The following is a 14,358-nucleotide window of genomic DNA, read 5'->3' on the forward strand; positions in this document are numbered from 1 at the left end:
ATTAATTGAAATATCATGAATAATGAATAATAATTCAAAATACTAATACATTAGCGTTGGCACTGTCCATAATAGAATTTACAGAGATGGTGATCGTTCAAAATATTCTGCAAAATGACGAAACCATAGAGTAAATTTGTCGCCGAACAGCGTGACAGTACACGACGTGCATCTCAATAATATAATCACAACTTTACTTACCATATGCCAGCGCTCCATTGGCAAGCCAAAAGTCCGAGGAGAATAAATCGTCCGATTTGTCTAAGCTCTGCTACTGATCAACGAACGAATAAAAAAGTCGAGCTGTCAAAAGTTAAAAGTTGCGATTATCGTAATGTCTTCCGATAATCCTATAATTTTGTGTTATTTATATGTAGACTTGCATAAAATAATATGGCATTGAAAACAACACAAGTTTTACGTTTTCTTTTATGAATTTCATATATATACAATAAAAAAATAATCGATAAATCTCTCATTTTCTAATGTGTAAGTTCACAAATTAATCAATGAAAAAATTTAAAACAATTACAGATTTTTTCGGTCGAATGATCGCGTATTAATATCGAATTTGCATAGTGATCGACGGACGAAGTCTGGCAACTCGGAGAGTAAAATATCAAACATGTTTGAAATCCAACGAGCCTGGTCTGCGGATTAAAAAGTCCGCAGATCTAGGCTGCTCCACGCGAAAAAAAAGTCCGAAGACTGTAAATCGTGCCAATGGAGCGCCGGCAATAGTAGAGTTTAAAACTTATAAACGTTCCAGTAGCGATAAAAATAAATATCATTCAATGTTGCCGCGCCGAAAATAAAATGCAGCTGTTTTTATTATTTTTTCAAATGCACAATCAATGTGACTCAATGTTATTTTTGCGTCGAAATGTTTACGTTTACAAAATAATCGTCACGCGACGAGCTGCTTTGTTATCAATTTCGTATGTCAGCTCACATTTAGATAACCTCACAAATAATAACATTTTACTTTAGCTGCGTTCCGCTGGGTCCAAACATAGTGTTGTTAAGTTAACAAAGAATAATATTACAGTAAATTTATTATTTTTAATATTAGGTATATTATTCTCATTTTTTGTATATTTCCATAATATTAATTAAGTGAAAAATGTCTGTGGCACAAGTTAAGACCGAACAACATGGAACTGGACAGGCTATAATGTATTTGCTTCATTATGGAGAGGGTAAAGTTGATCATCTGAAGGATTCCGTTGAAAAATGGCTAAAAGAAGAAGGTATTTATGTATTTTTTTTAATAACATTGTTAAAAATTTGCAATTTTTAATTAATAATAAATGAAAGAATAATTTTAAACTTAAATTTTTTTTTTAGACTGAGAAAATAAACTGTAATAATTGTCTTTGTTATAATGTCTGTGGGAAATACGACAAAAAACAAACAACGCTCGAAATGGAAAATTGTACAATCTGAAAATATTAAATTATTATTTTATTTTTTTAATTATTTTAAAATATATACTTTTAATAATTATTATAAGTCAATAATTATAATTATAAGTTACTGCGAAAAGTTGATAAGTTTCGAAATCATGCTATGGAAGTTTGACATTCCCTCTAAAATCAGGCATATTACTAATTTCTTTGTGCTTTATATTGTGCATGTCCTATACATCGGATGACCATGATTTTTTTTTCTAGCAGACAATATTTTTATTTATACACATAATCCGCTACTAACTCTAAATACTTATATTATCAACTTACCAACATTTGGCAGCAACTCCACTATATATTATTTTTAACACTACAACAGGCCATGAGGCCTAATGACAGTAGTGTAGTGAAACAGTTGTATATTTATTAATAAAAGAAAAACAATCATAAACAATTGAGGCGCCGAGTGCCAAAGGAGCTCAAGCGCCAACTTTACGATTTTTGACATTTGAATGTAGGTTTTTTCTATAAATCGATATGTATCATGCCACAAAGTCTTATCACTCAAATAATTATAGATATTTTACAATAGAGATTTATTTTCTGTGGCATAATTGTTTTGGTCGTTATGTCGGCATGCCACAGAAGCTTATCCGCCATTATACTATGGAGAGCGCGACACCAAAACAGCTGTCAGATTTGTCTTATTGAATATACGTTCTCAACAATGAAAAAAACTAAAAATGAGCTCAAGAAGGATTAGAAAAATAGTTTCGATGTGTGTTAAACTTGTAAACGAGGAAAATCGCGGTAAATTTAACATGTTTTATCCGTTTTTCTTTCACATACGCTGTTGTTTAAAATATTTTAGATTACTTTTGAAATATGGTTATTAACGTCATTTTAGTAATTATGTCTACTAAACTTTTACTTCCACGAAGGAAAATAACTCTTATTTCTAATTACACCTTGTTTTATATCCACTTACGATTGATATACACTAAAAAAAGTATTTAAAAAATCACCCGAATCCTTGAGAAAAAATGATGTTGTTAAATTTGAATAATGAATTTATTATTTTGGCCAGTTTGGAGTAACGATTTAATTTAGTATTATTAATAATATTGGGTATATAGACGGTTATTACAAAAAAAACAATCCAAAGGCTTTCAAATCATTGCTGTAATCGCAAAAACGTATTTAATATTATAAGGCAAATTTTATGCCAAACAAACTCATGTAACAAATTTGACCATTTTTTCAGTGTTTATTTGGCATAATAAAATTTGTTTATATCAAAATGTTTTTTTATTGCTATCCAAACCCTTACATTAAAACATTTTTTTTAAATGATTTATTTTTTTAAATTAATGCCATTATTTGAATTTGAAAATGTTTATGCCACAGATGCTTATGCAGCAAAAAAAAGTATCAAGTGCCACCTTTTTTCGGAATCCAATAGATATTTTTCATTAAATATTATTGCAAATAATACTTCGATTTTTTTAAATTTGCTTTGCTTAAAAAATAATTGTCCATTTCAACAATCAAGTTTAAAATTAAATTCACTGAAAACTTGTCGGCCATTTTGTAGCACTTTTGTTAAATGGTGCTTGAGCTCCTTTGGCGCTCGGCGCCTCAATTAAGCTTTAAGAAAATTATGTAAATATATTGTGACCTTATCGAGAGTTGAACTCGAGGCCCCGGATGAATGGCCAGAGCCTCACGCGCTGGACTACGAGGGCTATACTATACTCGTACAAATGAGTGTGTTAAATGTTTCGATTACATACCTACTTAGGTCTGGAAGTAAAATAAAATAATAGTCATTAATCCTATGGCAGTCAGCATCAGTGTAGCAGGCGAAAAACGAGGTGTACGACATCTCATAAATATTATTTTTTTTACCATGACGACAAATTAACATTAAACTTTAAAAAAATATATAATATAATATACCTAGTCAGTGAATTACTTTTTAATAATTCACGAACAGGAACGCTGTATAAATATTGCGTTCCTGTTGAGCGATAACATCGCTGCGCTCCGGTGCACTCTGGTCCATTTCAAGCGCTGTCAACAAAGAAAGTTTGTTGTATGAGATTACTGCGTAGATACGTATATTAAATTTTATATAGATAAACAAAAAAAAATGAATACCTATAAGATAATTCCCAGAATAATTAATATTATACCCGACATAATTCAAACATGTGTACAACTTTCGCCCGACCCAATTGCCCTTCTGGCTAACAGAATTATTTTCAAATTCTGTTAATAATGACTTCAAACAGGCATGATACTACAGCTACACATTTTTTAACAAATAAGAACACATTCTTAAATCTTTTATGTTATAGTTATACAGTCTTAAAATAATAGTATCAATTATTGATACTAAACAACATGTATATTAAACAACAATATGTAAACGACATCTTGTCTTTCGAGATTTAGTGAACTTTGATCCATGATATTATTTTTATATCAGACTCTTTTGAATAAATACATATTGTTGATAGGTACTGCGTATATTGCAGACAATATAATATAATAGTATTTACATAGGTAAGTACTATATATTAAACATTAAACATATTAGGTACCTACGAGTAATGTTTTAATTTCAACCCTCTTCACAATATATAGTAACATTTATCTATTTTTTTATCAATTGAAACATGTGACATATATTGTTTATTTACATTTTTAAAACTATTCTTCTTCGATGGCGCTACAGCTCAAGTCGAGCCCTGGCCTCCTCCACAACCGTCCTTCAGCCGGAACGGACCTCTGCACGTCTTTCGCAGTTCATGATTTTTAGCAGCTGGTTGGCATCTTTGGTAATGTTGTCACCCCATCGTTTGCGTGGCTTTCCTACTAGCATTTTCCCCCCTGGATTTCCTTCAAGGATCTTCGGTATCCATGACTCAGACATGCGCTGGACATGGCCTGCCCAGTTTAGCCTCTGGAGTTTTATGAAGGTGGAGAGTTTTGAATCTTGGTATAAGCGGTATAGTTCCGTGTTGTACTTAATTCTCCACTCCCCACCATCATTCATGGGTCCGTATATCCGTCTCAAGATCTTTCTCCCAAAGCAATCCACCATTTCAGCTGCTTTCACATTTAGCGTCCATGACTCGCACCCGTATGCAACGACTGTGCGTATGACGGTTTTATAGAGCCGGGTCTTAGTTTTTCTGTGGACATTTCTGGATTTGAAGGATTTGGTGCTCTGTTTATTTCTACATACTCCAACTACTATACTCTAGATCTTCCCGACCATATTTTTTCTTCTGGTGTGTTGAATAGAAGCCTCTTTGGTGTGTGGCCGTCTTCTATCCTTAAAACATGGTCTGCCCACTGAGTCATCCCACTTTGACGTCTAAGACGACTGGGAATCATCGCATGATGCATACAACGCATATACCTTCCGCTCCATATCATCATATTTTCCTACCCTTATCAGTATCTCAATATCAGTCTCTTCTAATCTTGTTCCATTCAAGATTTATATATCCTGTGTACCTTGACTGAATTCTTCAAGTCAAGACTAATTCTTTGTATGTTTTGTTGTCCTAATTTTTTTATGAATCAACGAAATATTTTTTTACTGACATAGGGATTTAAGATCATGTGAACGCGCATTTTTGAACATGTACCTAGCCGATTTTTTTTTTAAAACGGTACATGTTCAAACACGCGTGTTAACATGATCTTACTCTCTACTTCATTTATCGTTTTTCGATTTATGGCTACGACCGTATGTTGTAGCTTTACCACTGGGGAGTGCTAATAGAAATGGCGTATTTCAAAAAAATACTACCTTATTCTTAGGTCAATAATTATTATAAAACAATCATTATTCGTAGGATGTTTATCACATTTGAATGGTCAAAGATATAGCTTATAATCAGTATCTGTATAATTATCTTCAAATGTGTTAATCGTACACATTTTTTTAATAATAAAATGCCTAATTCTTGTCGAATTTGGGATCGCAGAGATTATAAAATATAATTTTTTTATCGTAAATATTTCACTATATAATGTTAACATTAATTTTACTAATGGTTTTGTAAATGCGTTTAAAAATTAATAAAACTAAAAAAAATTAACACCACTGCACATGGATGTACTGAAATATGACTATATTCTAAAACATTAGATCGAGAGGTTTAAAAGAATACTATTTTATGCAATAAAAATACTTTATGCAGTCATCAAATGTTTATAATAAATATAAAGGATAATAACGCTTTAAAATTATATAAATAGATTATCTACAACGTTTAAGGAATGTTCAGGGTAATGCTTTGAAAATTCCATTTTTGGCATGTTGGGCATGTGGTTAGAAAAATGAAATTTTGAAAACAAAAAATCAAACAATTTATACAGAAAAACAAATTTTCAAAAACGAAATGCAAAGTACATCATTAAAATTATCTTTAGGAAGCGCATTTACTAATCTTGCACCCGTCGCTAATGGTGCCTAATAGGCTTGACACGAGGAAACGGTTCCGATCCAGAATAAATCATGGCTGCTACCACGTAGGTAATTAACAGGCGCCTGTTAATTCAAATTCATTTGGACACCAGTATTGGAAACCATCCCTAGCGATAACAGGCAAAAGTGTTTGAAGAGCAGAAGAGACCTACGAGATTCAAGAGAGTGAAAAGTAAGCATGCCTTGTAGAAAGGCAGTCGGAAAATAATCATTTGATGAATTATTATCGAAAGGAAAATAGTTAAATATTTTAAAATAAAGACATCGAAGAAATCTCTTTTGGACGCGTTCTAAAATAAGCTTATTGGAAACCTCATAAGGACACCAGATAATCGACCCATATTCAAGATGCTACGCACTAATGAGACGTAGAGTGTAGTACGTAGGACATTTTTTGGATTGTCGCATGATAAATCCTAGAAGCTTAATCGTATGTAGAAATTGTATAGGTATATACGCCATCCAATACCTAATAAGGACTATTTCATTATTATAATAATTATTATAAAACCACTCATTACCCCGTCCACATTTGTAATTTTCGCCCAATAACTTTTTTATATTTTTTATAGAATAGACATTCGGTAGTAACAAAAATTAGATTAATAAATAAATATTATTATACCTTTTAGAATAATAAATTTGTTTTATTTCAGTTTACACGATAAAGTTCAGTCTGTGGCCCGTATTGCAATATTTGTCAGGTATGCTATTAATTGATTCAATATATGTTATTAGTTTTAGAAATTAAAGCCTTACAATAACAATCCAATCTTCTAGACGTAGGTAACAAAATGAGTATTTTTTTCACAAAAGACTCAACTTTTTCAGTTTTTACTTACTACAGTCATCTCACTTTCTTTGTTTGATTTTCGTGTTAAAAATATACGAGCTTTCAAGAGGGATTTTTGAACTTTGCGTTTAAAATTGGACAATAAAATGACTTTTTGCGAAAATAGTTTGTCCCACGTGACCTTCTAAAAAGTAAGCAAAAGTTGTAGAGACATTCTGCATCAAAAGCAGTACTCGAAAATTGACTTATTTATATGGATAACGTGTTTTAAAAGTGAGATAAATATAAGAATGTTAATTGATTTTTTCTTCTCAAGAGATTCAGCATTTACTTAATACATGACATTTAAAAAAAATTATATATATTATGTATATTGTGTAGCAGTGACGAAGACTCCATAATAGGCGATTACTATTTAAAGCCTACTTTCTAAAGAAAAATATTTTAATTACAGATTGACGTATTTAAACAATCACTTTATTTTATAAAAATAATTTAATTTGTCAACAACTCAACGACATCTGTCACATACGTAGAAAAGTAGGAATGTATTATAAACAAAGGTTTAAAAAAATATATGCAACATCTGCCTTTGTGATGTTTTTTTGTATAAACTTTATATCACGTGATCTCATGCTGCTTGGAGCAGTCTATTCAAAACGATAGGCGCTACTGCGTAAACCTAAAATCTTTCCGTATAATATATTATTAAAATAATAAATATATAGATAATTTAAAAAAATATATATTTATATGGCATTCAATATTCATAATTTGAATTCATCGCTCAATTTTATGTCGCCAGTGAATTATTAAAATTTCATCAAATTACCGATTCATCAGTAATAATATCGTATTATTTTGTTATTTCCCGTAAATATACCTGACAAGTGTGTTCTTTTTCTCTGATCTACATAGCCCACCTTATTCCAAAAATCACCCTTCGACACTTTTGTGTAGTGAATAACCTAACAAGTGTATTTCTTTATTATTTTGTAATACTTATTATGGCACAATGGCCAATGCCCCACATAGGTAATATACTTATATAATAATACTTAATTAATAATAATATAATATAAAGCCAAATATGTTAAATACAGTAAATATTATAATATGTATTTTATAAATAAGTACATTGATAAAGTTATAGGTACAATACCCTCATCAGACCCATATTAACCTATGGGTCGGAATGCTGGGCTTTATCAAAAAAAGATGAAAGGAAGCTGGATATCTTTGAAAGAAAGATATTAAGAAGAATCTTCGGAGCTGTATGTGAGGAGGATGGCACGTGGCGAGGAAGGTACAACCATAAACTATATGCGTTGTATGAAGATCCCCCTATAGTCTCACACGTGAAAGTGGGGCGACTTCGTTGGGCAGGCCATGTCTCAAGGATGGAAGACACCCAACCACCAAAGAGGCTTCTCTTCAACAGACCAGAAGGGAAAAGAAGGGTCGGGAGACTTAGACTGCGGTGGCTGGACTGTATAGAAAGAAACCCAGCATCCCTGAGACTGAGACGGTGGAGGGAGCTTGCGACAGACAGAGGGGAGTGGAGACGTTTCCTGGAGACGGCCAAGACCCACATTGGGTTGTAGTGCCGATGATGATAACATGTATTTTAATAGAGAATGAAATAATCATTGAGCATGTCCAGTTTTTTTATATTTTGAGAAAATTGAATTTAGAAGATTCGAATCGATTGAAAATCGAAGACGAAATGTAGGTAGGTGCGTAGTAAATATTTATGTATATTTGAATGGACAATATTTTCTCAAATAGGTACTCTATTGTATATAATATGTAATTGCATATAATATGCAATAAGTGTTTTGTGTATGATAACTCAATTTCGGTCAAAACTGGACATACAAAATCATTGCTTCAATGTCGTCATATATCGATTAAAATACCTATAACTAAACAATAAAGATTAAGTAGTATATTGATACAAGTAGGTAACGCAATATTATACGCAGTATTATAGTATACGCAAAGTATTAAATTTATCATTTACAGTGACGCCCCTAGTCAAAATGCCGCCCCTAGGCAGTGCCAAAATGCCGCCACATTTTTTTATACTGTAGGTACTTTATCATCCATTCATGACTCCAATATCTAAGAAATGTATTGTATGGATACAACGGGAGTAAACTAGACATCGCGAACCGACAAAAAATCCTGTTAAAACTTTTATAGTACCTAATTAATACATTTTGTTTCCAACCAGTGAGCTGAATTTTTTAATGAATTTTTCTATTTATTATATACCTAGTGATTCTCCTCGATTTGTCGCCCTTTGGGTAACTGCCGCCCCCAAGCGACGCTCAATCTGCCTACCCCCACGGGACGTTACTGATCATTTACCTAAGAAATATACGTATAAAACATTTACAAAAATCTTCGCCCTTAACGGGTCATCGATTAATTTAGTGAAACCCAATAAACTAGGCTTCTTCTGAACGTTAAGAGCCGTTTAACACGGGATACGTCATGTGCCCAGCCACCGATGTGTTTAGATACCGCATTTAAATAATATAATTGAATGGGCGTGTTCAGACGGAGACACACGAGTGTCGCGTCCATTTAAATGTAAATGCGAAATCTCGCCACACCAGTGGCTGGACACAGGTGTCCCGTGTAAAACGGCTATAAGGTTCCGCGAGGCTTTGCAAAAACATTTTAGTAGTCAGTAGTCACACTAGGTAGGTAAATGAAAAATCTCTACACTTTGGTGAATTGTAAAAAAATGTATGCGAAATGTGAGTGCCAAATGCCTACTGTTATATTAAATTTTGGTTAATTGTTATTTATTAACATTAATGTACCTACCAATATAAAAATATGTTGTGCCCATAAGTAAAGTTATAATATGTACTTATAAGTATTATGTATTATTACAGGAGTACTTTTTGGTAAGCAGCACGCCGTCGAAGTAGCCAAGTTCCTGGGAGCTGCTATTGGAATACTATCGGGAGACGAAGCCAATGATGCCCGTTTGGACGCCTTTGCCATGACCATCTATGACATTTTAGAGAGTAAATAAATATACCACTTACATGAAATTTTATGTTATATTTAAACGATATACCTACGATTTTCTCTAAAGCTGAAAACATACTCGGAAGCATGACGAGGCGCCACTATTCTTATTCGCTGCTGGCATTAATCTTTTAACTTTTCCATAACTTGATTATAATATAATTTGTTTCTCTACATTACTATCTATCATAATATTGATCATTGATTATAAATATATATATTTGTTTTTAAATTAATATATATATAGTAATATACTATTTCTTTTATTCCACGAATAATTTACAAAATTTAAGAATATAACATTCTAATAATTATTGAACATACATAATTTTGAAAACTTCTGAAAAAATATATTATAACCAATAGAAAAAATCTTTTAGAAAAAAGTAAGTAAAAAAAGTGGTTAATTAAAAATGATTAGCATGTTCAAGTAAGTTACAACAAAAAATCTTGGAGTGATCCGTGACGTCGGTTAGTAATTAAATTAATTCCTACATTTATTTAAAATACAAAAGCCGATCGTCAATAGTAGCTCTATTTGGAAAGCGCTTCAGTGAGTATTAAAAGCCATTAGTTAAAAAAGTATGACTTCTTTAGCATAGTGGTCTATGTACGTGGGCGCTATACCCGAGAGATGCAGGTTCGATCCTGCGAGGTGTCTAACTTTTTTTCTAATTAAATTATGTATGTTCAATATTCTTTTTAATACTACCTACATCTACAACATGCAGTGAGGCCCAATAACGGTAGTCTAGTAAAAAAAAAATAGTAGAATAGAAACGATCACCCACACAGGCAAAAGCATGTATCCATGCTAAAATAAAAAAAATTCAACACTGCGATTAGACCAACAAGTAAGGATATAATTATTAATAATCTAGGTGTAACATTAAGACGTTGTTATTATTTATTTTTTTTTAATTTTTAAATTGCGCCGTTACGGACATCGTTTCCGTGGTGTAGTGGTTATCACATCCGCCTAACACGCGGAAGGCCCCCGGTTCGATCCCGGGCGGAAACATTTTTTTAAGACGTATATTATGTATATATATATATATTTTTTTTTAATTATTTCTCGTATTTTTATTTATCGAAATAAAATACATGAATTCAAAACCTATTTCTTTTTTTTTAATCAACAAGTAAAAATTTCTTCACAAAATACTTACACACATGATGAGAATACAAACTATTGTCATTTATTTAGTTTTTACCGGAGCCCCCAGGTAAGAACCCAGTGCCTTACGCATTGGATCACAAGGGCCGTGTCGTTGGCTGAATGCTCGTCGACTACGCTGTTTTGCCTCGTCTTTTATCCCAATATGTTTTCAACCTTATCCAAATAAAAATAAAATATACATTTTTATATTTCTGAAGGCATATTAATTATATTATACTTACTTTTTTTCAGAACACGAAGCTGTATTTCAAGAAAAAGATGAAGTTAAAAGAGCAGAATTAATTGAAAAGTTTGAGAAAGAAACTTTGCACGTTCATTTGGCGAATTTTGAAAATATTGTAAAAGACAATGGTGGATTCTTCTTCTTAAAGGTTTAACTAATCATTATATTATCACTTATAAATATTATTTCTTATTTTAAAGTTAAAACATTTCAATAAGAGAAAAATCACAATTTATCGTTTAAAATTGATAAAAAGTAGTATTCTTCAGTTTCTACTAATTAAAACTTTTATTGTGCTGAAGAATATTCGCAAATAATAAAAACACAGCAATTTTTAATTATTCATGTTTAATGATGGAATCAAAGGAAATAAGTGGAAAAGTTTGTTTCAAAACAAATGAAAATAAGAAATAGTGAGAGCGTGTCTCATTTGTTTTTAAAACAAATGAAAATGCAGTAAACTGCATTACCGCTCGAGTGTTCAATTAATATTTTCGGCAATTGACGTCACTACAACAATCGTGACTATGTTTTCATATTTCAATGAATAATATTATATTGACAAGCATAATATAAATACGTAATATATTATTTTTAATACATATTATTTTTCCATTTAATATACGTCAAGAATTGATTCGTATAAACAAATGCATTAATTATTTTATTATAAGTTATAACGTTGCCAGGGCTTGAAATGGACCGGTGCGCACCGGAGCGCCGTACCACTCCATAAAATCCCCAAAACTATCGCTCCGTCTCGTGGAAAAAAATATTTGACAATATGAGCTAGATAGGCCGTACCTATAACAAAAAATCTAACACATTCTTTAGATAAAATACATATAAAATTAAATATAAACTTTCTTAATATTTTCGTAAAATTATCAAACGCTCCGGTTCGTAAAATTTTCCATTTCGAGCGCTGAACGTTGCGAGATATAACTTCTTGAACTATTTAGGTAAAGTGATCAGATAGCAGCGATTGAGTGGTGAGATGAGGTGCGGGTAGATGGCACAAGTCTACATCCAAACGTTGTCGAATAACGCACTTGCAAAAACTCATCGAGACTATGTAAAGTGATCAGGTAGCAGCGATTGAGTGGTGAGATGAGGTGCGGGTAGATGGCACAAGTCTACATCCAAACGTTGTCGAATAACGCACTTGCAAAAACTCATCGAGACTATGTAAAGTGATCAGGTAGCAGCGGTGGACTGGTGTGGTGAGGTGCAGGTAGAGGAGCGCGCGTCTAGATACTCTCATTGATTTGATAATCAGTATATGTCTTCATTCTGTATATAGTCAATATAACAAAACATACTATATATAGATTTGGGGTACGGTAACCTTACATAGTATATTATTTTAAATCCCATACTATCAGCATTATTACGTGTCAACACTGTTTTATAATATTCGTGAAAATTCTTTACTATGTTTGGCTGCATTTTTGATATCGCTGACGTCATCCTAAAGTGGGCTTAAAATTGTCATACATACAGAACAAATATTTGTACTTTATACCATGCTTAGACGTAACTACTAACCACAGCCACTAGTGGTTGACACTAATTACTTGTAGAAAAACCTGTCCAACGTAGCATAATATGTGCGTACATCACATACGAACAGTAACGGGGCGTTTTATGTGGGCGAAGTCGTGCGAAGCGTTGAGCGGCACGCCCAACTCAAACGTATAACCGTGTGTGAAAATGTTCGTAGTCTTTTTTTTGGTTGTACGTTTATACGGTTATACGTTTGAATTGTCGCTCACGTAAGATGAGCCGTAAGAGGAATACAGCGCATATTAAGAACCGATACAGTGGCGAATTTAGGGAGTTGTAGGCCCAAGGCACCGACTGATTTTGAGGCCCCCTACGATAAAAGATAAAATAAAAACCAGAAATTACAACTAATAAAAATATCAATGTATAACCCTTCCTAGAATCACATCCAGTAGGTAACAAAGATAACTATTATTGACAATGATGACACTTTGTTTTTTTTTTATGTGTAAGTACGCGTCTGTTTGAGTGGTTATGTTATAGGACCTTTTGTACATTCAAGGATAATCTTTTTTACGAAGAAATATGCATATTTTATAAGATTATAATTTAATAATTATTAAATGACTGGTGTGAATTGTTATGAGGCCCCCTTTTAAATTTTCTGACGAATCGATTGAGTTATCTGCGTCAAAGAAAATCACCGATGCACTTGTCTAATTAGTTGGCGTGTCTGCGCGTGGCCTTAAAGCTTATAATTTGTTTTTTGACAATATTTTTTATATTTTTATTTCAGATGACCTGGTTGGACATATTCTTCGCTGGTGCCGTAGAGGTGCTTGAATTCTATCTGGGAGATAAAGTAATCGAAGGAAAATACCCATACTTGTTCAAGCTCGTCACCAACATATCTGAACTACCACAGATTAAAAAATACATCGACAGTCAGAAGCATAAACCTGAGTAACATGATTTGTGAAAATATAAAGACTCCAATTTATACTCATTAGTATAACATAATATTTTATATGTATTTTTATATTATAGATCGATAGAAGTTGTACTGAATATTTTAAGATTTAATTTAAGTCAATAATCTAAAAAAAATGGACATTGGTAGCTTTAACTTAACATAATTGTTGGTAAATACCTACAGACAGAATACATATACACGTACTTGTTATATGTAAAAATAACTGTTTATTTTAATAAATTTGTTTGATTCATGTAAACGGTAATATATCAATAATATAAAAAGTCAAAAATAATGCATTTAAAACAAAATATTTAGGTGTTGTAGTATAAGAGTGATTTTAAATATAAATATAGTATCGTATATTTATAGCTAGGTTTGTCAATCTCTTGTCTCTGCATGACAAGAATAATATATTGATCTGAATTGTACTTTACTAAGAAAATAATAAAGATTTTATACTAATTAATTATATTTTTATTGTACCTACTAGGTATTTTACTAGCTGTGCAACAAATATAATATTACTATGATATAACAACTATATTAGAGACTAGAACAGTGGTAGCAAACCTATGGCACGCGAGATGATTTTGCATGGCATGCATTTGAAGAGAAAAAACATACCTATAATAATAATAAATGACAGATCGCCTTATAAAAAATAGCATGTAAATACTCTTCAAGAATAAGCATTACGTTTAATGTAAATATATAAT

At 32.0% G+C, this 14,358-nt stretch overlaps 1 protein-coding gene and 1 non-coding gene across 2 annotated transcripts; both read left to right on the forward strand.

The window, feature by feature from the left end:
* Positions 1-868: 868 nt before the first annotated feature.
* LOC147073448 (glutathione S-transferase-like) lies at positions 869-14,109 on the forward strand. Its single transcript, XM_085945552.1, has 5 exons — positions 869-1,250; positions 6,573-6,620; positions 9,619-9,753; positions 11,169-11,308; positions 13,463-14,109. Exons 1-5 carry the CDS (start codon positions 1,124-1,126, stop codon positions 13,631-13,633), a joined length of 621 nt encoding a protein of 206 aa, XP_085801678.1. The 5' UTR covers positions 869-1,123; the 3' UTR covers positions 13,634-14,109.
* Positions 10,706-10,778, forward strand: TRNAV-AAC (transfer RNA valine (anticodon AAC)). The gene has a single exon. It is a non-coding gene; the product is annotated as a tRNA-Val (tRNA).
* Positions 14,110-14,358: the final 249 nt, after the last annotated feature.

The sequence above is a fragment of the Rhyacophila brunnea genome, unplaced genomic scaffold (assembly GCF_057557595.1).
Source record: "Rhyacophila brunnea isolate RB1 unplaced genomic scaffold, BYU_Rbru_1.0 scaffold_18, whole genome shotgun sequence".
Classification (NCBI taxonomy): domain Eukaryota; kingdom Metazoa; phylum Arthropoda; class Insecta; order Trichoptera; family Rhyacophilidae; genus Rhyacophila; species Rhyacophila brunnea.